The following is a 25024-nucleotide window of genomic DNA, read 5'->3' as shown; positions in this document are numbered from 1 at the left end:
ATCCTTGATACTTAATCATTAAAGATAACTACCAACTATATTCACTCTATATCACTTACCATACTTAGGTCTCAATGCCACCTGTTCTTGGTCATCCATATTGTCCAAAATAGTATACTTGTTTTTCTTCCTTATTTTTGTCCTCTTTCTGTTGGAAAAAGTGATTCAAAATCATGTTATGTCCAGGAAAATTTGGATGTTTGAATAATATAGTTGTATGATTGCACCCGAAAGATACGCAGATTCCTTACTGATATTACTGTCTCATACCTCCTGCAACAACAAATACAAGTCCAGCAAATTCCTCCAATGATGATGATTGTTAGAAACATTGACAGAATCACGTATAATATGTTCCACTCTGTAAATAAAAGTACAAGGTTTACAACAGCATCTGGTTGGATGTGAAAGAAATGTGTTTACATAGCACCAATTCATCTCTGATGATGTTCCAAATACCAAGAAATCTCTCCAACTTGTGTCTGGTATAATGTAGGAAATGGAACATGCAAGTTGTATACAGAAGATCCCACCTCAGAGCTGAGGAATTCTTTCCCTCAATGCTGACAGGGTAATATGTAGGAAATAAAGACACTCTATGTGAGAATGAAGTCATCTGATTGAATCTTTACTGAGAGCTAGACCTCAGATGGTTCCACTTCAATGGAATAATTCTGTCCAATTATACACATTTTGCCTAGAGGATGATGCCAGATTCTGAGAGACGAACAGGAAGTTATTAGTATAATAGCAAAAATAAGATCAGTTCACTGTGGAGATAGAGGAAGATGGGATTTTTCCTACTAGCAGTGTTAACGTTAAAGAGCGAGTCAGCCATGAAACAGAATTATCAAATGAATTACGCAGAAGATTAGAAACCTCTTCTGTAGATCCAGACATTGCATTCAAAGAGGAATTGGGAACCATGAGAAATTTCAGGCGACAACTGGATAATTTGTACAGTTACATTGAGAAGCCTGGGATAAAAGACAGCTCTTTCAAAGAGTAAGTGATAGCAGTAGTGGGCTGAATGGCCTCCAGAGCTAGAGGATTCCATGATCTTAAGAGGAACTGATTGAGTGAGATTCCACTGTATGTACTTACCGGTAGAAGATTTAGGTGGGTCTCAAATCATATCACTTACAGAGTATTTGCTAACACCAAGGAACTTCTTTAAGGTACAATAGCAGAACTAACACTGCCAATTCAGTTAGAAATAAGGTGGAGTTTGCAGCAAATTTATTTACTCTGCAAAGAGCATTTACTTAAACAGGCCCTCAATAAAAATAGAATAAATTCTGTAGTAAAATGCAGTGGGGGATCATTCCAAAATTCAAACCATGCACTTAAATCCCCTCTCAGCAATGTTGGTTCAATGTGTGACTGACAATAGATTTACTCAGTCAGTTCCAGTCTAGCCATGTCTTCTTGTATTACTATACACAGGCAGAAATGAAAGCAAAAAGAGGGAACTTTGGCAAAAAAAAAAGTGCCAACTTGAGATTGCAGGGTAGATTTTCACTTTTATCACTGTTACTAGAGGAGGAATCAGAACAAGCCTGCCAGATAATGGCCCAGCAGTGAAGATGAAAATCCACAACACCCATTTATTGAACAGGTTATCTCTGCTCATCACAATGACTTTAGTCCATCCAACACATTTTAGAGCAAATCTGCTCACCACAGTTGCTTTCCCCGTCTCCAACGTAACGCCGCATGAGATTCTCCATCCAGAACGGGTAGCAGACACAACGCTTGGTAAACGGGTCACAGTCCCCATGAGCAGAGCACTTCCGAAAGCAGACTGTAAAGACAGCAAACTTCAAGTGTGATGAACGGAAATGCTGCATGACTATCGACAAATATAGCTCCCCAAGCCTAAAAACAGCAATTATTGTACAGAATGGTCATGTGCCCCCATTCTCCATCAGTAAAGCCCTGTATTAACCCTTACTGCTTTGTAGTCAGATGCTTTTCATTTCTTGCTGCATCACAATTTATACTGAAAACTGTCAATATGCACCATCCATTCGGGAGCCATTTATAAAACATCAAGTGCATTTATACATGCCACATGTTTCAAGCCTTCAGATATAATAAACAGAGACTAGCAATATTTTAATATTAACATTAAAATACGGAAGTCTTAGCAATAGAAATTTGCCACAATCTCAAGCAAGAGCACTGTTTCAGTGTCTCCTTTGGTGGGAGAGCAATACACAGCTTTTTAATAATGGGCTTGGCCATTGGTTTGTGCATTGAAAATCTTAACTAGACCATGTGCTAACATATACGTGTGCGCGCATGTGTGCGCACACACACACACACACACACACAAATATTTGTATTTAAAAAGCTACTAAGGATGACTAATAATTATTCAAAACTGAAAGCCCAAAGAAAGCAGTAGTGTTTATTCAATAATGTGCAAAAGGAAATACCCAGAGACAATTAATACCATTGTCACTCCAGGAATTCATGCATACTAATATAATTAATATTAATATAAACTTGTTAGTAATTTGAACAAAGTTTTGAACAAAAGCATCCAAGCAAGAAAACACAACTTACCAACTGTATCTATATTCAGGGTCTTAAAAAGCAAAAAGTCCACCTTCTCTCTCACAAGCTGTTTCTGCAAAGTCCTCACCACATCCACCCCTTTGTACACACGGTCTGGCTGCCCACCTTGGACGTAAAATGTTAATGCTGTGCTGCAGGACAGAAAATACAAGATTATCGTTCAACAGCAGTCTGTGCCTCAGTATGAAGAAGCCCCTCACCTGCATTTGCAAGTTACTGGATAGGTATAACTTCACCATGAAAGAAGGTAAAATTTATTCTAATTACCAAGGTGAAAGGTTATTAAAGTATTTGAAATAAACATTATTTCCAAGAGATACTGAACATTGAATGAGTTGTGTCAATCTGAGGAATGGAATACCTCCCATACTATAACAACTTGGGTTCTGGTTGCCAATCTTATTTTCTACTTTCTGCCTTCTTTAACATTAACTAAAGATTGTATGTATTCTCAACCCAAGACTTTATGTATAATGAGATTAAAAATAATCACAGATGCTGGAAATAGAAAATAATCACAAATATTTAACGTACTCCCACAAGGAGAGGTTGGACTAGCTTGGGTTGTTATCATGGGAGCTGAAGAAGCTGGAGGGAGACCAGATAGAGGTTTATAAGCTTATGAGATAAACAGATGTAGTTGACAGCTGGTATCTTTTTCCTGGGAAAGAAACATTTGATATTAGAGGGCATGGGGGGGTGGATACATTCAGAGGAGATGTGAGAGGCAAGTTTATTTGAAGCAGAGGTTATGGGTTCTAATGGAGCCAAATACAATTAAGAGGCTCTTAAACAGGTTCATAAATGTGCAGAGAATGGAGCAATATGGGCATTATATGGGCAGAAGGGATCAGTTTAGTTAGGAACTCAATGACTAATGTGATTAGTTGGGTACAACATCATGGGCCATAGGGGCTGACCCTGTGTTGTACTGTGCTCCATCTCTGAAGTGTGATTGAAATTGGGGCAAACAGGGCAGGGTTCTGGAATGGAGGCAGAGAAAGGGCGAGAAGTGGCATTGTCCAAGTCTTCTGTGGAAATTGTCTCTGTGAAGCAATGGATGATCCCGCTCTGCAGAGAAGGTGGCACTCATAAAATGTTGACTCCTTCTGACCTCTTTCACTCTATCAGATTGCGAACTGTGGATTATTTTGGCATTGACTGGATCTTGGACGGCAGTCTGCCACTCAGCTACATTAATCACCATCAGCCATCCATCCATAGGCTGCCAGAGTCACCCAAAACAGGGAAAATCAGGTACGAAGAAAGCAGGCCAGACTGACTCAATTGATCTGTTGAATACAAAGTTACAGTTGGAAGAAAAAGTTTGTGATCCATTTGCAATTACCTGGTTTTCTGCAGTAATTACTCATAAAATGTGGTCTGATCTTCACCTAAGTCACAATGGTAGACAAACACAATGTATTTGATATAACTAGGTACAGCTCTGGCATTACAGAAACTTGTGTTTGATTCCATTGATCCTTGGCATCTTTATAATTTGAATTCACTTTTAAAAAAACTCCTGAAAGGATTTCGTTTTCAGGATTCCATTTTTCAGGGTGTCATAGTCCGGTCGGTGAAGCTCACGTTCCGGTTCACGGTCCAGTCCGGTCCGTGAACTCCAGGCTCCATGTCTTCTGGCTGTCCCTTGTTTCAGTCGGGCTTAATCATAGGCACCTGATGCTCGTCTTGGGACTGGGAATATAAGTGGCCCTGGGTTCAAGCGCGGTTGCTGGTTTGTCTTGTCAGTATCCCGTCCTCACCTCTGTGGGGTAAGTCAGGCCGTCTTTGCCGTTACCCTGAGGCTGGACAGTTCCCTTCCCTTCCCTTCCCCTTCCTTCTGGAGCCTTGCCTGCAACCTTGTCAAGTTCAACCACTGGAGCAAGACCAGAGCCTTGCTGTGTCAAGATAAGGAACTGTCTATCGTTGAGTTGGAACTTTCTCTGTGTCCACGCCTTTGCTAGGTAGGTCCAGCCGTTTGCCGCTACCTGGTGTTGGGAACCGTCTTATCGTGTTCAGCATTCTGTGTATGAGTCCTGGCCTACATCCTGTTCCCAAGGAGGGGTCCCAGCTCTGTGTTCCATGTTCCTGAATCTCAACCAAGGCTCCATGTTCCGGTGCTCTAGACCATGGCTCTGTGTTCCTGTCCTCTCCAAGACCAAGTCAAGGCTTCCGGCTTTGTGTTCTGAGGTTCCTGTCTCCCAAGATCACGTCATGTCCTCGCCTCGAGGAACCTAAGCCATGTCCAGTCCTGTAGCCACGTCATGTCCTCGCCTAGTTCCAGGGTCCAAGCGCGAGCCAAGATCCAGATTGTGGGTCTTTGGCCAGTCTCTGGCTCGGAGTCCAAGCCCAGGCTCCTAGTTCCCAGTTCCTTGTCCTGGCCCCGTTTGCCTAGCCAATGTCCTAGCCTAAGTCTGTGTTCTTGTCCCAGCTCCTATCTGCATTCAGTCACGTCCCTAACTCTAGTCTCTAGTCCTGTCCCATTCCTAGTACTTCAGTGTCTGTGTCTTGCATTTGGGTCTGCTCCCAGTGTCCCCCCCTTATGACACAGGGTGGTATTTCAAGTCAAAGAGTTGACTGTTTTAGTCTAAACAAGAATCGCCAAATAAAAATATTTTATTCTCCTTTCACTAATTTCTTGGCTTGGATATCAAAAGTTGAAGAACACTGCGTGTCATTACCCAGTCTGGCCTTTGTATCGTTACACTGTCAAGACTAACTCAACTAACCCTGGACAACTGGTAATAAATGCCAACATGCCCACTTCTCTGGAGACGAAGGATGAAACTTTTGAGAAGTAAATACTCAGTAGTGTACATTGTTTGAAATTTTCAGCCAGCTGTCTCAGGTCTGGCTCACTCACCTGGACTCAGAATGTGCCTGAATCTTCTGGATGTTGATGTCTTTATCCAGGACCCCGAGCAGTACCGCCAGCTGCCGCACAAGAGTGCCCTTCTGCTGCTCAGACAGGTTGCTCACGTGGACTTGGAGCACCAGCTCTACCAGATCATTCTTCTTTGGGTCTGCTGGGCAGGATTTGCAGGAAAACAGGCCACGCATACAAAAAAATTAGAGGTCAAGGTATGTTTACCGTGAAATAAACTGCCGAATCTTCACCCTTCAACCAACCATCCACAATATTTCAGAACTTTGTGCAAGTATACTTCACCCTCATCTTATTCAATACTATTAAATAATTGCTGATATTTCTACCTGCTGAAGACAAACTATTCTAAAGATATTAACACATTATCAGAGAGCCACTTAGACCACGTCGGTCACTGCAGTCTTAAAGACCAGTAAGCATTCAGATTCAGAATTTGAATCAGGTTTAATATCACTGGCATAGATCATGAAATTTGTTGACTTTGAGACAGTAGTACAATGCAATACATAATAGTAGAGGGAGAATCTGTGAATTACAGTAAAATATATACAAACATATATTAATAGTTAAATTAAATAAGTAGTGCAAAAATAGAAACAAAGTAGTGAGGTAGTGTTCATGAGTTCAATGTCCATTCAGAAATCTGATGGCAGAGGGGAAGAAGCTCTTCCTGAATTGTTGAGTGTGTGACTTTAGGCTTCTGTACCTCCTTCCTGATGGTAGCAATGGGAACAAGGCATGACCTGGGAGATGGGGGTCCTTAATGATGGACACCACCTTTTTGAGGCATCGCTCCTGGAGGATGTCCTGGATACTACAGAGCTGGTGTTCATGATGGAGCAGACTAAGCTTACAAACTCTCTGCAGCTTACTTCGACCTTGTGCCGTAGCCCCCCCATCTCCCCTCCCCCACCATACCTGACGGTTATAATGAACCTATCTCCAGATAATCTTTGTAGCAAAACAAGGAATTATAGTGAATTTGCCAATTCCTTTCGGCACTGAAGCTTTTAAGTTTGGAAGTGTAAACTAGTGATTTAAAAATGAAGGGACACAATGCCAAATTCCTTCAGTATACTAAAGCAGAACACGCTTTTATCTGTCCCAATGTGGAATTCAATCACACTTAGCTGAAGGAGACGCAAGAGATTCTGCAGATGCTGGGAATCCAGAGCAACACACACAAAATGCAGGAGGAGCTCAGCAGGTCAGGCAGCATGTGTGGAAGGAAATGAACAGTTGACGTATCCAGCTGAGACCCTTCAAGACTAGAAAGGAAAGGAGACAGAAGCCAGAATAAAAAGGTAGAGGAAGGAGAAGAAACAAAAGCCGGTGGTTGCTAGGTGAATCCAGATGAGGGAGGAGCAAGTGGGGTGATGTAAGAAGGTGGAATGTGAAGGGTCAAAGGACTGAACAAAATGGAATCTGATAGGAGAGGACAGTACCCATGGAATAAATTGAAGAAGATGCGGCTAGACACAGATTAGATATTCCAGTTTGGTAGTCTTCAACCAGACACCATCAACATAGATTTTTCTAACTTTTGATGATTACTCTCCTCTGTTCCCCTCCCCCCACCACCCCACCGCCTCTTTTATTTTCCCTTATTGCTCTGGCCCTTTCACCCCTTCTCTTTCTCCTCCCCTTGCCTTCATGACCTGCCCTTCACCCACAGCTTCATTCTGCTTGCTCCCCACCGCATTCCTTTTATTCCATGGTCCACTGGCCTCTGTTGTCAGATTCTGTTGTATTCGGTCTTCTGCCTTTTCCATCCGTCACATCCCACCTTCTCACATCATTCCCACCACCCCCCACCCACCTTCCAGCCTCAGCCAGATTCACCTATCACCCACCAGCTCGCCCTCCTCCTCCTCTTTAGCCTTTTATTCTGGCTTCTGCCCTCTTCCTTTTCAATCCTCATGAAGGGTCTTGGCTGGAAATGTTGGCTAATTTCCCTCCACACATGCTGCCTGAACCTCTGAGTTCCTCCAACATTTTGTGTCCGTTCCTTTGCTGAACGACTGTCAAAGTTTTACATGAATTTTAAAGAAATACTTCCCAACAGATGCTGTTCCAAAATTTTATTCTAAACAGGCCTTTTTTAATGTTTTAAGCCAGGTGATGCAGCTTGTCCAGAATTCTATCATTCAAATCTCTCGCAAAGCATTTATTGGGTGTCATTGAACAGTGATCTGGAGAGGGCACAGATTAATTTTATTGTCATGTACCAGTTGGAGTAGAGGATATTGGTTTATTGTTGACACATGTATCAAGATGGAGTGAAGTTTGCCTTGCATACTGTTCATACAGATCAGATCATCACACAGTGCATTGAGCTAGAATAAGGTAAAACAATAACAATGCAGAATAGAGTGTAAAAGCTACCAAAAAAGTGCAGTGCAGGTCAACAATAAAGTGCAAGATGGTAACAAGGTAGAGTGTGAGGCTAAGTGTCCAACTGCTTATACAACCAGTCTGTTCAAGAGTAATAATAGCAGAATAAAAGCTAAACTTGAGCCTGGTGGTACATGCTTTCAGGCTTTTGTCTCTTCTGTCGGTGGGAGGGTCAGATGAGAGGATGCCTGGGGTGGGTGGAATCTTTGTTCGTGCTCATTCATTTAATGAGACAGCAAAAAAGTATGGACAGGGTCCATAGAGGGGAGGCTTATTCCTGAGATGTGTTTAAGAAATAGCCCCAAGAAACTCCTCAGCAACTTACCTGGCCTCACTTCAACAATGGCGCTGTCTGTGTCCGACTCGCCCTTTGCATCAGTGACTTTCAGGTGAAAAACGTACTTCCCTTCGACGAGGTTGGCCAGCTGAAGTGCTGCATCGTGGTCTGAGCCATGCATTACCTCCTGCAGCAGGGGGACATCACACATCACACATCACGGGTTACTTTCTAAAGCAACAAGACAACCTCAACGGAGAAGACTTAGCCCAGATAAAAACAAACCAAAGAAGTTCCGGAAGGATCTGCAGTGCTGAGCCCCATCTGACAGTGAGTCTCAATGACATAGTCCCAAACTGCTGAAAAGTGTCACGATGAAACAAATGCTGTCCGTGTATTAATAGGTCAAGGGGGAACAGCATCAAGGTTACGTGGACATCACAAGGGCCAGGATATATACAGAACTACATTAGAGAGAAGGTAAGCACATCTTCTGATGCTTCCTGTGGCAATATACGTTTGCATGACAATTAATCAATTTAAATTTCAGAGTCATTAGAAGATGCTGAGAGTGGAATGTGTCGTAAATTGCTTTAACCCTTGAAATGGATACCGCAACAATTTTAGAAATTAAACGATTACTTCAGCATTCAAAAATCAGTGAATGAAGTCTGATATAAAGGAAGGGAAGACAAAAAGTAGTGGTGTCAGGATATATAATTGTGACTGGAGTCCACTCCTGTGTTGAATAAATGTTGCTTTCGGTTAAACTTATGGTGAATTTGTAATGGTGCTCATTACTTTCTTTGAAGACACCTCTTTCTCTTTGTTTTCTGCAGAGGCAGTAAAGAATGGGTGAAGTTCTACGGATGCTAACAGCAGGATTTCATACTCACACCTGCAGCTGGACTCTGGCCACCTCTAGTCCACAGGTAAGATACAATGGCTTGGTCATCAGTAGATCTGGAGCCATCCAGAGTGATGGAGTTGTTGGGTAATGTCAAAAATTGGTTACCTCCAGCATTAGCCACAGGACGATTGTTGATCTCTTAAAAACAGAGTCAAAATTCAGTTATTTGACTGCACAGCTGACAATTTCTAGTTTTTATTATTGGAAGCTATTTAATATTTTTCTCTACAGATACAATTACACTCAGTACAATTGCACACAGTAACTAGTGGTCAGTGAGTTTAATAACACTGACGTCTGATATCTACACCTCTTGGTACACAGAAACATAGAAAACCTACAGCATGATACAGGCCCTTCGGCCCACAAAGCTGTGCCAAACATGTACTTACTTTAGAAATTACCTAGGGTTACCCATAGCCCTTCTATTTTTCGAAACTCCATGTACCTATCCAGGAGTCTCTTAAAAGACCCTATCGTATCCGCCTCCACCACCGTCACTGGCAGCCCATTCCACGCACTCATCACTCTCTGCGTAAAAAAACTTACCCCTGACATCTCCTCTGTACATACTCCCCAGCACCTTAAACCTGTGCCCTCTCATGTTAGCCATTTCAGCCCTGGGGAAAAGCTTCTAACTATCCACATGATCAATGCCTCTCATCATCTTATACACCCCTATCAGGTCACCTCTCATCCTCCGTCACTCCATGGAGGAAAGGTTGAGTTCACTCAACCTATTCTCATAAGGCATGCTCCCCAATCCAGGCAACATCCTTGTAAAACTCCTCTGCACCCTTTCTATGGTTTCCATGTCCTTCCTATTGTGAGGCGACCAGAACTGAGCACAGTACTCCAAGTGCGGTCTGACCAGGGCCCTATATAGCTGCAACATTACCTCTCGGCTCTTAAACTCAATCCCACAATTGATGAAGGCCAATGCACCGTATGCCATCTTAACCACAGAGTCAACCTGCATAGCGGCTTTGAGCATCCTATGGACTCAGACCCCAAGATCCCTCTGATCCTCCATACTGTCAAGAGTCTTACCATTAATACTATATTCTGCATCATATTTGACCTACTAAAATGAACCACCTCACCCTTATCTGGGTTGAACTCCATCTGCTACTTCTCAGCCCAGTTTTGCATCCTATCGATGTCCCGCTGTAACATCTGACAGCCCTCCACACTATCCACAACACCCCCAACCTTTGTGTCATCAGCAAATTTACTAACTCATCCCTCCACCTCCTCATCCAGGTCATTTATAAAAATCACAAAGAGAAGGGGTCACAGAACAGATCCCTGAGGCACACCACTGGTCACCGACCTCCATGCAGAATATGACCCGTCTACAACCACACTTTGCCTTCTGTGGGCGAGCCGGTTCTGGATCCACAAAGCAATGTCCCCCTGGATTCCATGCCTCCTTTCTTTCTCAATAAGCCTTGCATGGGGTACCTTATCAAATTCCTTGCTGCGTCTACGGCTCTACCTTCATCAATGTGTTTAGTCACATCCTCAAAAAATTCAATCAGGCTCGTAAGGCACAACCTGCCTTTCACAAAGCTATGCTGGCTACTCCTAATCATATTGTACCTCTCCAAATGTTCATAAATCCTGCCTCTCAGGACCTTCTCCATTAACTTACCAACCATTGAGATAAGACTCACTGATCTATAATTTCCTGGGCTATCTCTACTCCCTTTCTTGAATAAGGGAACAACATCTGCAACCCTCCAATCCTCCAGAACCTCTCCTGTCCTCATTGATGATACAAAGATCATCGCCAGAGGCTCAGTAATCTCCTCCCTCGCCTCCCACAGTAGCCTGGAGTACATCTCATCCGGTCCCGGAGACTTATCCAACTTGATGCTTTCCAAAGGCTCCAGCACATCCTCTTTCTTAATATCTACATGCTCAAGCCTTTCACTCCATGGCAAGTCATCCCTACAATCGCCAAGATCCTTTTTCGTAGTGAATACTGAAGCAAAGTACTCATTAAGTACCTCTGCTATCTCCTCCGGTTCCATACACACTTTTCCACTGTCACAGTTGATTGGTCCTATTCTCTCATGTCTTATCCTCTTGATCTTCACATACTTGTAGAATGCCTTTGGGTTTTCTTTAATCCTGTCTGCCAAGGCCTTCTCATGGCCCCTTCTGGCTCTCCTAATTTCATTCTTAAACTGCTTCCTGCTAGCCTTATAATCTTCTAGATAGCTATCGTTACCTAGTTTTTTGAACTTTTCATAAGCTTTTCTTTCTTCTTAACTAGATTTACAACAGCCTTTGTACACCACAGTTCCTGTACCCTACCATCCTTTCCCTGTCTCATTGGAACGTACCTCTGCAGAACTCGACGCAAATATCCCCTGAACACTTGTCACATGTCTGCCATACTTTTCCCTAAGAATGAGATAAATATGAGAGGACATAGCTTTAGGGTGAAAAGGGAAAGGTTTAGGGGGAACTTCTTCACTCAGAGAGTGGTGGGAGTGTGGAACGACCTGCCGTCTGATGTGGTAAATGCAGGCTCACTCTTAAGTTTTAAGAATAAGTTGGATAGATACATGGATGGGAGAGGTCTGGAGGGCTATGGACTTGGTGCAGGTCAATGGGACTAGCGGAATAAAGTTTCGGCACAGACTAGAAGGGCCGAAGGGCCTGTTTTCTGTGCTGTAGTGTTCTATGGTTCTATTACTGATTACTAACATCTGTTCCCAATTTAATGCTTTCAGGTTTCTGCCTGACAGCTTCATATTTCCCCCTTCTCCAATTAAACGCTTTCCTAACTTGTCTCTTCCTATCTGTCTCCAATGCTATGGTAAAGGAGATAGAATTGTCATCACTATCTCCAAAATGCTCTCCCACTGAGAGATCTGACACCCGAGCAGGTTCACTTCCCAATACCAGATCAAGTACAGCCTCTCCTCTTGAAGGCCAATCATTTCTGTACAATTCCACACAAACAGAGAATCTACTTCAGGAAATGAAATAACGTTTCCATTCGCCAGCAGAATTGAGTGTTTTGGGCACCAGGAAGTTGCTAATGTGTACACGGCATATGACTGCAGAGGTACAGGTAGGAGTGATTGCCAGAACAGTCCTAACAGAGCGACTGTGCTTAAAAGCTTAGCTTCATAAAGTCCATCTTTGTGTATTGAGCAGAATATGGATCATGAGGAATCATTACTCCAATATGTCATATTCAACAAAAATGTGCCTTACCTCTGATTTAGCTTTCATTTATGTTGAGTATTTGGAGAACATGAAATAAGTTCTTCTATGTTTGTGCACTGGAGAATATTGATTAATTTGTTTATTTACTTATTCAAAGAATCAACACAGTGCAGGCCCTTCCAACTCAATAAGAAATGCTTTGCCCAATTGCACCCATGTGACAATTAACCTACTAATCCATATAGGCGGGAGGAGAAGATGGTGGTGCGATGCTGCGCGCACAGCTCTCCAGTGAAATGATATCATATTTGTAAGTAGGACGCCGTGCACATTTCTGATTTGATGGAGACAGACGTGAGAAGCACAGAGGAACATCTGGAGAAATTTCTGAAATGCCTAGTTCGCTGCCACTGCTACTGTGCAATTGAGAATCTTCTGGAGGGAAGGCCCCAAAATCCCCAGCTTTGCCTGCTGCTGGCGACCGAGGCTGGGGTCGAAGCGTTCGGCAGAGATGGTGCTCGGTACTCGGTGTCGGAGGGCTGATTGGAGCTCGAAGTTTTCAGACGACTCAGAGTCGGACTGTGGTCGGGCATGGCAGGGAGAGTTGTCTTCCCGTCTGTGTGAGATGTGGGACTTTCGAGAGACTTTGAACTTTTTTACTGTGCCATGGCCTGTTCTTCATCAAGTTATGGTATTGTTGCAGTGTTGTAACTATATGTTATAATTATGTGGTTTTTGTTAGTTTTTCAGTCTTGGTCTGTCCTGTGTTTCTGTGATATCACACCAGAGGAATATTGTATCATTTCTTAATGCATGCATTACTAAATGACAATAAAAGAGGACTGTGTGTCCTCATAATCTAATCATAATCTAATCTAATCCATACATCCTTGAAATGTGGGGGGAAACCCAGGAGGTCATGAGGAGAGCGTACAAACTCCTCGCAGTCAGCAGGATTGAACCCGACTCACTGACACTGCCACAGGGTTACACTAATCGCTCTGCTACTCTGCTGCCCTGGGAGCCAATAGGAAAATTAAACTTCAGCAATGCTTGACAGTCACCTGAACACACCTAGAAATAGTCACCTTGAAGTCACTTCGGGATACTTATTATTCCTGTTTAGTTTGACTCATCTTGGAGTCACAAGTCACGCAGAGTTCAGATTTTGTTTTAAATCACTGTCCTAAGGGAACAAGTAACGAGAACTGACTTTTCCATAGAGAGAAGGAAAGTGAGGAGTGACCCGAAGGAGGTAGATAAATCATAAAAGGCATGGACAAGGTAGATGGAATCTTCTTCCGCTACGGAAAAATATCTATAACCAAAGGGTGAAGATGTGGGATGGGAGAAATGAGTTCTTAAGGGAACAGAAGAGATTTTTTTTCCTTACACAGATACGTGGAATTCGCTGTCTGGGGAGGTACTGGGATCCGACACAATCATTATATTTAAGAGACATGTAGACAGGGACTAGAATAGGCAAGGGATTGAGGAACATCAGCCTAATTCTAGCACAAGGGATTAATGCAGTTAGGCAAAAAAAAGTTAGCATTGAGTGATGGACTGAAGGGCTTTTTTTTTCCTGTACTGCATATCTCTATGACATTCTGTTGATTTAACTCTGCAGGGTAGCCCCTGTGATGAATTAGGATGGAATTGCTCATTCTGTTGAGAAATCTGCTGAAGGCGATTCCAAAGTTCCACAGCCAGACATCTCTGAGCTGCTGAACTGCATTTATTCTTTTTGGGTGTGAGATATTAACCTGGCAACCACAGTGAAAACACCTGTTGTATGGTAAAGACCAAACAGCAAGAAGAGCATGTTAACTAGCAGGCTGAACTAATACAGTGGAAGCTTGGTCAGTTACCTTCTTTGATGGTGATCGTCAGAGTCTTTGAGCTGTTCAGCCCCTGTTGGTCAGTGACAGTTAATCTAAACTGGTACATCCCAACATGGAGACCCAAGACCGTGGCTACAGCCTTGTCCTTACCTTCAATTTTCACATCAGAACCACTGTGGGCAAAAACAAACGACTTGCATTAACTTGGTGCCTTTCACAGCCTCAAGGTATCCCAAAATAGTTTAATAGCCCCTTCTGCTGACATGTAGGCACATACTGGGTGGGCCGAAGGCCCTTTTTTCTGCACTGTACTTTTCTATGGCTATGACTCGATGGGAAAATGTAGGTGTTTTTGTGATGCAGAAAGCCAATATATGGCAGTAAGTGAAATAATAAGATCTGCAGATGCAGGAAATCTGAAATAAAACAGAAAATTCAGTAAACATTCATCAAAGAGAAGCAAACTTAAAAAAATAAAAACTGCAGATGCAGGAAATCTGAAATGAAAACAGAAAATGCTGTAAACATTCATCAAAGAGAAACAGACTTAACAGATCAAAGTATCCCAGACTTGAAGTTTAATTGCTTCTCTTTCCGCAGATGCTGCCCGACCTGCTGAGTATTTCCAGCATTTTCTGGTTTTATTTAATATGCACAGAAAGCACCTGTATGCAAATGGCAATGAGGTGATGACTCTGTTCAGTGTCTTGAGCTGAAAGGTAAATATAGGCCAGAATGCTACTGCACTTCTGTTTACAGAAGACACGACTTTCCTAAAGGAATATACATTTACTCTCTAGATTTACTCTCTAGTAGAATGTGTAGGTTCAAGACAAAAACATTGCCAAAGAGCACTGAGATTGAAAGTAACCAGACCAATAGGGTCCAACAAACTTACTGCCCCGGCACTGCCAAATGGCATAATGTGTAACACTCCATGCATGTACATCATGAGTGAAATATTATTATACAATTAAAATGTAGATTGCTTTGTTTCTAAAAATGATCTGTACCATCTGCCAGGCGATAAGGAGATTTAGTACTGTTGGAGATTGCAGTTATATGGAGAGAACATGGAAGCAGGGACTATTCTCCTTGTAACAGTGAAGATCAAGGAGAGATTTAAAAGTTGTTATTATGAATGGATTTGCATAAAAAGAAACATTTCTCACTGAGGGAAAGCCAAATAGCAGGGATTAAGATAAATGATGAAGTACCAGAGAGTAAAGAAAAGAAGATTTTTAGACAAAAACAATCCTGCAGTATGAAATTGTCTTGATCTGGAATGTACGGTATGAACTTTTGGGTGCAGCAGATTCAAAAGAAACATTCAAATGAAAAACAGAAATAAATAAGGATGGAAATCTAGCCAGGAATCTAAGGGAAGGGCTGAAAAACAGGATTAAATTGTTTTTTTTTCAAATGAGACCACACTTCTTGCCACATTCAAAAGTTCCATGATTCCATTTATGCAAATTCTACTTTTACCAAATTTCCAGGCATCAGCAATTCCAACAGATAGAGCTCACTAGGGTTGAGTTTGAATGTTAGTAGAACCAAGAACTGATGTAAATGTAGAATGAGTTGTACAGAACTACTTCTACACAGTGAACACCGACAATTCAACGACCTCATAATATACTAATAATGCTTTCAGAGGCCTCTGCAGTTTCAGTGAAGGCCCATTAAAAGTCCCATAAACAATTATGTCTGAGCCTGTACATTTACCTATACATTAATGTTTTTTAATCATTACTCTGGATTTAAAACAAAATGTATATCTGAGGGAAGCTAGGGTATAACAAAATGCATGATCTGTTAATTCCAGACAACATTCACCTGATTTTCTCCCAGTGGTATGACACAATACCCTGGTCATCAGTACTCCCTTCTCCATTCAAAGTAGTACTTTCAACTGGGCTTATTAATTCTTTATCAGGGCCCACGATTGCCACGGGAGGGCTGTTGTTTTCTATGGGAAAAAACAGCAATGAAATGACACTGCATTTATTACGCATCTATGCATACAATGAAACTAAAGACCTTAAATATTGAAAACCAGTTTAAATATTGAAAATTCAGTATGTAGAAACTGTACGTGTAATTCAATGAACTTCTTATTAATCATGTACGATTTCTTTATACTATGACACTGTGGAGTATTTCTCAATAGCAGATGAACATTTATTGACAGATATACAATAGTTTCTGACAATTTCTGGGCCATGTAAAAGAAAGAGCTTTCACCTCAAGTCAAGGGCAACAAAACAGGTAGAAACTTTATTTGAACAAGTCAAAAATAATTCTCTTCAGTAGCTCAATCAGCAGCTGCCCCAGTGGCTAAATTATCCTACATTGTCCTGCATTATTCTCTCTTCACAGATGATATTTATTTCAATGGTGCAGTTGTTTCTGATTATAAATGGCACCTGCAATGTAAATGGGACTTTGGATAAAGCTTACTCATCACAACACACTCACTTAGCTGCACAACAAATGAAGAAGCTGGTGTCCATAAATTAAATTACACACAGCTAAGGGAACATTTGTGGTAAATGGTTGGATATCTCAGCTATTCCTTCAGCCAGGTTTCCTGCAGCAAATGATACAGGGGGTCAGGTGAACAACGGTCAGTGTTCATCTCTGAACTTACAGAACTACAGTGGCTACATTGCAGCAAATCAGAAAGGAGCTGACAGAAACCAATGAGGCAAAAGATGTACCAACTGCGCTGGCAATACTGCAGCACATGGCATTAGTATCCCAACCTTAATTCATCACTCTACTTCCCTTGACTGCTTTCTATAACAAAAATAGACATGTACAGTGACACAACTACAAAAAATCTAAAATTACTGTTAGTAATCAGCAGTTCAGGCAGTATCCACGGGTAGAGAAACAGGGTTAACTTTTCAAGATGATGGCCTTTCGGTGAAACTGGGCAAAGTTAAAGAGGAGGCATATTTTAAGTTGCAGAGCACACCGGGAGATAGAGGTGAAGTGAATGGGGGGGGCGGGGGGGAAAGTTGGGGAGTTGTCATTGATAGGACACCCAAGGCATGATTGTGCTGGTTGAGAGGGATCAATAGCAGAATGCCTGGAGAAGGGTTAAAGAGGGCAAGGAGAGTTAAAGCTAGACAAGCTCTGTTACAAGTTGTTTTCTCAAAAACTAAGTTTCCTGATCTCTGGGGTAGAATGATTCTTCACTGGACCGGACTCTGTCAGTTGCTAGAGTGGGAGACCTCGTCACTGGGAGCTCACCAGGCTGTACGATGACAGTAACTTCTGCTGAGGACTGCTGCCCTGCAGAGTCTGTGACAGTCAGCTGAAACATGTAATCGCCTTCCTGCATCGCTGACAGCTGAAGGTAAGGACTCCGCACACCCTAAGGAAAAAGAATTGTGATTTAGGAGCACGTGACTAATCCAACTGAAAGTTAAAAATAAAATGCACTACATACAACTGAAACCAATAGTACACACAGCAACTTTGCCTGCTTTGGTGGAAAAATAGGAAATTCTGCCTTTACAGACGTTCTTGACTATTGTACCATTTCAGTTCTGGAAATATTCTGCAAATTTTTTTTTTTGTTCTTTCTCATTTGCTTCTGCAATCTAATTTTTCTTTAAATATGGAGACTAGAATCGAATTATGAGGAGAGGCATGATTCACTGTATTAGTTCTGCCAGTGTCGAAAAGACAATCCAGAGGCTTTAAATGAGTTTTATCAAATTACAAGGCATTTTGAAATAATGAATAGGGAAACACTTTCCTCCACTTCAGGGATGCCTGGAAAGATGTCATAAAATTAAAATCATCACCAAGTCAGAAAGGAGAAGTGGACCACAATTATTTGCTTCAAGGAGAGATGAACACAGGCACTATTTGATCTTTGAAAGCCCATATTTAAAAGGGATAGTTTTGCAGGGAGATGGTGTCAATATTATATTTTTTCTGAAAATTTAAAACTAAATCAACCAACCTAAGGAATTGGCTGAATTGCCTGAGATTGATAGAAACATGCACCATGGAAACTAACCCTTCAGCCCAGCCCCTACATGCTAGCAGAAAGTCTATCGAAGCTCATCCTACTTCCCAGCATTTGGCCCATCTCCCTATTTCCATATACCGGCACAAATGTCTTTCTAAATGTTGTCATTGTACTCAGCTCTACCACTTCATATATACCATTCATATATCCACCACCCTCGGTGTGAAAAATTTAATTTTCAGGTTCCCCTTAAATCTCTCCCTCCTTACCTCGAGCTCACACTTTTGTTTTTTCACTCTCTGCTACCCAGGGGAAAGAACTGTGACCATCTACCATACCTACGTTCCCATTGCTTCAGGGTAAACAGTCCCAGCCCATCCAGTCTTTCCTTATAACTTAAGCCCTACAGTCAAGACAACATCCTTGTAAATCTTTTCTGCAGCTTAATCACACCACTGTGAACTTGTACAGTCTTATGTAAACAGAAACAGTTAAGTTAAACAAAGCACTTTTGGAGAATAAACAGATACATAACTAAATTCATCCATTCTTGAATAGACACATATCCTTGTTATGGGATTAGTGTCTACACTGATCATGAATCACAGAACAAGATGGAAGCCCACCATTATGTACAATAAGCATGCACCAATCCAGATTCTCCAAATCTCTGCAATTATCTATATTTTGAGAATTACTTCTGAATCACAAGATTGCCATGAAATATTGGCTGGAGAATGAGACTGGGGATAGGGAGTTTGAGGTGGCAAGTAAGATTGGGAGCACTGGTGGTGGGCTGTTCCAGCCCACTAAATAAAACCCGCCAGCACAAATCAGGTCAGTTACATAGTCATTGATTGGACTGACCTGCATAGCAACGACCTTGCCCTTACTGTTAGGACCGAGTGACCACTCATAGCTTACAATCTTGTGATCATCTGTGCTCTGGTTCCCATTCAGGGTGATGTTATTACACGGCAGGGTTACCACTTGGTTCGGACCAGCATTGGCAATGGGCGGATAGTCCATCGGCTTGCTGACAATAACTCTGGCAGTAGTTGAGTTCTCGGCCCCATCTGAGTCCAGTACAGTAAGTCTGGAAGACAAGGTTAGCAGAGGTAACGTCTCCATCTGGCATTAGATTTGTTGTTTGTCTGAAAGTCACGGTTAGAAGAGATAACATTTCCATCTGGCGAGAGATTTGCTGTTCGTCTGAAAGACACGGTTAGCAGAGATAACGCTCCTTTGGCCGTCAGATTTGCTGTTAGTCTTAAGAGCTTTACAGCCTCTTTCTCCAAATAGAACTGGAAGGACATTTCTCATAGGGTTCTGTCAGGCTCAGCAATGGACAGTTATTTTTGTATTGTATTTCAATATTTCAAGCATAATTAATGATTCTATATATTGCTCATGCAGCTGATGGCGGGAGGGACAACTATAGACATAATTTAATTGATCAGGTGCTAAGCAAAGTGAAAAATAGCATTCAGTCCAGAGAAGTGTGAGGTAATGTGCAAAAAGAGTAAACTAGACAAGGGATTACACAATGAATGGTAGCACCTCGAGAAGTTTCGAACGCAGGGACCTCAGAGTGTGCAAACCCCCAATGACCACTCATAGTTTACAACCTTGTGATCATCTGTACCAAATATAGATAAAATGATTAAGAATGCACAAGAGATACATAGGAAAAGGAAGGTTATGCTGGACTTGTTTGAAACACAAGTTAAGTCCAAACTGGTCCTGTTTCACCAGAATGGTTCAGGGATGACAGGACTACCCCAGAGAGAGCACTAATGATTTTTTTAAAAATAGCCGGGACTAACAAAAGATAGGTTGGGGGATGTCTTTGTTTTGGAAAAGGGAAGAAGAAATTTAATTGTGTTGTATAAAATTACAAGGAGTCTGGATAGAGTGGCTATTTCCTCTATCAAAGAAGTCAATAAATGGAGAGCTTGGAGTCACTTGAAGAAGAATCAGAGGTGGGTCGAGAAGAATACCTCCTCTCCAAGACAGGAAGCTACAGACTTCACTGCTTGAAGAGGAACTGCAATCACTTTCTGTATCAAATGTACTTGGAAAGGAGCTAAATTTTTCAACAAGGATTCAAGCAGTGGGTAAGGACAGGCGGTAGGATAGCCCTTTTTGATTACCATAGGCCAAATGGTCTTTTCATTTTTATGACTCAGGTTTATAAAAACAGCAGCAGTGCATTCCATTCCTACTTAAAAAAACATTTACTGGCTGTGAAACATTTACATCACAAAACTTATTTCGGCCCTTTCTACATTGGTCGCACAATTTTTTTTGATTGAAAACCTTTTCAATCTTTTTATTAATATCAAATTCTTAAACATTGCAAAGAATTGATACAAAGCTATTGGGATTACATTGTTAATAATTAGTATATATAAATATGAACACAGTTAACACACAGATATTAACCTCCCAAAATCTTACAGAGTACAAATATAATATAAAGAAAAAATACAAAAATATCATGGAAAAAGAAAAATATATATATTCCAATAAGAAAGGGAAAAAACCCTAATCTAAATCAACCTAATCAACTAAACTAAAAAAAAGAAATGGGCTGTATGTTACATCAGATAAAACCAATAGTGTCATTAATTCCGCTCCTCTCTCCATATATTTAAAAGTAGCAGAATAGAATTGGAGGGGGTCAAATTACATCATATGAAAATATTGAATAAATGGCCTCCAAGTCTCTACAAATTTAATAGAAAGATCGTAAATGACACTTCTAATTTTTTTTAATTTAAACATGACATAGTTTGAGAGAACCATTGAAATGTAGTGGGAGGATTAATCTCTTTCCAATTCAATAGTATGGATCCTCTAGCCATTAATGTAACAAATGCAATCATCTGACAAGATGAAGAGGTCAAATGACTTTGTTCTATCATTGGTAAACCAAAAATTGCAGTAATGGGGTGAGGTTATCCAGAACAGTTGAAATAATATCAAAGATATCTTTCCAGTATTTCTTCAGCAAAGGGCATGACCAAAACATATGAGTTAATGAAATTATCTCAGATTGACATCTGTCACATATCGGATTTATATGACAGTAATAACGGGCTAGTTTATCCTTAGACATATGAGCCCTGTGTACTACTTTAAACTGTATCAATGCATGTTTAGTGCATATAGAGGAAGAATTAACTAACTGAAGATTTTTTCCCCATTTCTCTGCAGGTAAAGTGAGGTTAAGTTCCCTTTCCCAATCGTTCTTAATTTTATTAGATACATCCGGATTTATTTTCATGATCATATTATAAATAATTGCTATTGAACCTTTTTCAGAGGGATTTAAATCTAAAATTTTTTCCATGATATCCGTTGGATATGGATTCGGAAAGGTAGTAAGAACAGTATTTAAAAAGTTTCTAATCTGTAAATATCTAAAGAAATGGGATCTAGGTAAATTATATTTATTAGATAATTGTTCAAAAGACATGAAACAATTATCCAAAAAAAAATCACAAAATCGTATTATCCCTTTTGCTTTCCAGACCAAATAGGCTTGGTCCATAATAGAGGGTTGAAAAAAAATTAGATATAATAGGACCTACTAAAACGAATTGATTCAACCCAAAAAATTTTCAGAATTGAAACCATATTCGAAGGGTATATTTAACTATTAGACTATTCATTTGTTTATCCAATTTTGAAAGAGCAAAGGGAAGCGAGGTCCCTAAAATAGAACCCAATGAAAACCCTTGTACAGATTTACATTCAAGGTTTACCCAATGTGGACTAGAAATTGTATCCAAGTTCCATGTCCAAAATTTTAAATATCAAATATTAATTGCCCAATAATAAAATTTAAAGTCGGGCAATGCCAAATCACCCTCCTTTTTTGGGCTTCTGTAAGTATCTTTTACCTAATCTAGGATTTTTATTCTGCCATATGTATGAAGGAATTTTAGAGTCAACCTTATCAAAAAGGATTTCGGAATAAAAATTGGCAAAGCTTGAAATAAATATAAAAATTTAGGTAAAATAATCATCTTGACTGCATTGATCCAGCCAATTAATGACAAAGACATTGGTGACTATTTAGTAAACAAACATTGAATCTGATGCATTAAAGGTAAAAAATTAGCCTTAAATAAATCCTTGTGTTTCCTAGTAATTTTGACCCCTAAGTAAAGTAATCGGTAACCAATCTGAATGGTAAACATTCATAACTTGGAACCTGTATGGTTAACAGAAAAAGTTCACTCTTATTAAGGTTCAGTTGGTAACCAGAAAATTTACTAAACTGAGCCAACAGGGATAGAACTGCAGGAATGGATTTCTCTGGATTAGAAATATATAATAATAAATCATCTGCATATAATGATAACTTATGTATCTCATTCCCACGAGTGATACCAAAAATATTTGCTGAATCTCGAATAGCAATTGCTAAAAGTTCAAGAGCAATATCAAATAATAATGGACTAAGAGGACAACCTTGCCTAGTACCATGAAATAATTTTTAAAAGGGAGATCTTTGATTATTAGTAAAAACCAAAGCTACAAGGATATGATATATCAATTTAATCCAAGAAATAAATATCGGGCTGAAATTAAACTTCTCAAGCGTACTGAATAAATATGGCCATTCAACTCTGTCAAAAGCTTTCTCAGCATCTAATGAAATGACACATTCTGGAGTTCTAAGTGAAGGAGTATAAACAATATTCATTAATCTCCTAATATTAAAGGATGAATAATGATTTTTAATAAATCCAGTTTGATCCACAGAGATAATTTGAGGCAAAGCCTTCTCTAACCTAGATGCTAATATTTTAGAAAAAATCTTAGAATCTACATTCAATAAGGATATCAGTCTATATGATGCACATTCAGTAGGATCCCTTTTTTTTGAAAATTAGAGAAATGGAAGCTCCATAAAATGATTTTGGTAATTTACCTATTCTAATCGCATCTTTAAAAACTCTACACAACCAAGGAGAAAGAATAGAAGAAAAGGACTTAAAGAATTCTACTGAATAAGCATTTGGACCAGGTGCTTTGCCAGAGTTCATTGAAGAAATAACACCCTTTGCAGTATTTCTTCATCCGTAATAGGTGTTTCTAACTTTAATCGTTCTTCCGGTGTTAATTTCGGAAAGTTCAATTTCTTTAAGAAGTCATGCATTACATTGGGATCATGAAAAAATTCTGACAGATATAGCGATGTATAGATTTCCTGAAAAGATTTGTTTATCTCATCATGATCAACTGTCAAAGTGTCATCATGTTTGTGAATCTTGATAATTTGATGTTTAACTGAAGCAGTTTTTTATTGATTAGCTAATAATTTACCAGATTTATCACTATGTATATAAAACTCGCTTCTTGTTTTCATTAATTGATTTTCAACTGAAGATGTTAACAGTAAACTATGTTCCATTTGGAGTTCGGCTCTCTGTTTATACAGCTCCTCACTAGGAGCAGTGGCATATTTCTTATCAATTTCTTTAATCTTGTCAATTAACACAAGTATTTCATTCTTAATAAATTTTTTCAATCCAGCAGAATAGGAGATAATCTGTCCACAGATATATGCTTTAAAAGTGTCCCATAACACCCCACTGGAAATTTCTTCTGTAGCATTAGCTGAAAAGAAGACTTGTTTTAAAAAAAAGACAATCTGTTCCTTGATACATTTAACAAAATCCAAATCTTGAAGCAAATTGGAATTAATACGCCATAGTCTAGTATTAGGAGATATATCCATTAACTTGATAGAGAGTTTCAATGGTGCACGATCAGAAATGGCAATGATGTCATAGTTACAGTCAACCACAGATGGAATTAAATGAGAGTCAATAAAAAAGTAGTCAATTCTAGAACAAGTATGATGTACATGTGAGAAAAATGAAAACTCTTTATCCTTAGGGTATAGAAATCTCCAAGTTTCTGAAATTCCAGAATGAATCACAGAAGAGTTGATAAGAGTAGCCGACTTATTCGGTAATGCCTGACTAGATATAGATCTATCCATTGAAGGATTTAAACAACAATTAAAATCACCAAACATGAGGAATTCTGCAGATGCTGGAAATTCACACACACATCAAAGTTGCTGGTGAACGCAGCAGGCCAGGCAGCATCTCTAGGAAGAGGTACGGTCGCTGTTTCGGGACGAGACCCTTCGTCAGGACTAACTGAAAGAATAGCTAGTAAGAGATTTGAAAGTGGGAGGGGGAGGGGGAGATTTGGATTTTGAAATTTAGAAAGGAACCGGAAGTTACAACTCTGTAGACATTTTTGTAATTTTAAATTAGCCCATTTGAAAAAACTAATAGTAAAGTCTCCCCACCCACCTCCCATGAAAACCCAGAACTAAGCCAAGAAAGGGCCAGAAAGTAAACTAATACTAAATTTACCCCCATTCCTCCAGAAGGCAGCTCAGAAGGTACATGTTGAAAAGAAAGCCACTCAAAATCCAAAGGAAACAGTATACTATAACAACGAAAAAGGAAGACAAAGATTTAACACACACAATAAAATATTTTCATATCATAGTCTCTGAAATAATAAAAAAGCGCTAGTACATATTATTAGACATTTATAAACATAAGCAATTAGTTGAAAAAAAATGGCACTTCAAGAAAAAGTCTTATGGAAAGAGAAACCCAATAAATGGTGCAATAAAAAAAGCGAAAGGTATTATGGGAAGAAGAAGACAGAACGTTATCTTGGTTATAGAAAACAAGAAAGAACACATGATATTCCTCCCATGAAATAAAAATTTAACATCAATCCAATAACAACAGTTTCAGAATCAAAAAATTAAGAATTAACAAAATGGGAAAGAGAGAGAGAAAAAACAAACAAGTCCGTCAACAAAAGAAAACTTAAGTCAAATATGAAAAATACCTACACTACCAACCAAAACCGAAAATCTTAAACTTATAAAGGTCCACCT

General features: G+C 40.0%; 1 protein-coding gene across 4 annotated transcripts in view; it reads right to left on the bottom strand.

The window, feature by feature from the left end:
- The window catches only part of LOC140212579 (dyslexia-associated protein KIAA0319-like), a 76181-nt gene that overhangs the window by 3262 nt on the left and 47895 nt on the right, over positions 1-25024 (bottom strand). For 3 of the 4 annotated variants that reach the window (XM_072283548.1, XM_072283551.1, XM_072283549.1), the window contains exons 10-20: positions 18943-19171; positions 17346-17469; positions 15924-16056; positions 14112-14257; positions 9041-9192; positions 8193-8331; positions 5450-5612; positions 2572-2714; positions 1682-1804; positions 271-361; positions 60-148 (exon numbers count right to left, since the gene is read on the bottom strand). In XM_072283548.1, the coding sequence (XP_072139649.1) occupies positions 60-148; positions 271-361; positions 1682-1804; positions 2572-2714; positions 5450-5612; positions 8193-8331; positions 9041-9192; positions 14112-14257; positions 15924-16056; positions 17346-17469; positions 18943-19171 (1532 nt within the window). The remainder of the gene's footprint in view (positions 1-59; positions 149-270; positions 362-1681; positions 1805-2571; positions 2715-5449; positions 5613-8192; positions 8332-9040; positions 9193-14111; positions 14258-15923; positions 16057-17345; positions 17470-18942; positions 19172-25024) is intronic. The other variant, XM_072283552.1, reaches the window with a different exon arrangement.

The sequence above is a fragment of the Mobula birostris genome, chromosome 19, assembly GCF_030028105.1.
Source record: "Mobula birostris isolate sMobBir1 chromosome 19, sMobBir1.hap1, whole genome shotgun sequence".
Classification (NCBI taxonomy): Eukaryota; Metazoa; Chordata; class Chondrichthyes; order Myliobatiformes; family Myliobatidae; genus Mobula; species Mobula birostris.
Note: the sequence above shows the minus strand (reverse complement) of the source record. Positions and strands in the feature narration are given on the sequence as shown.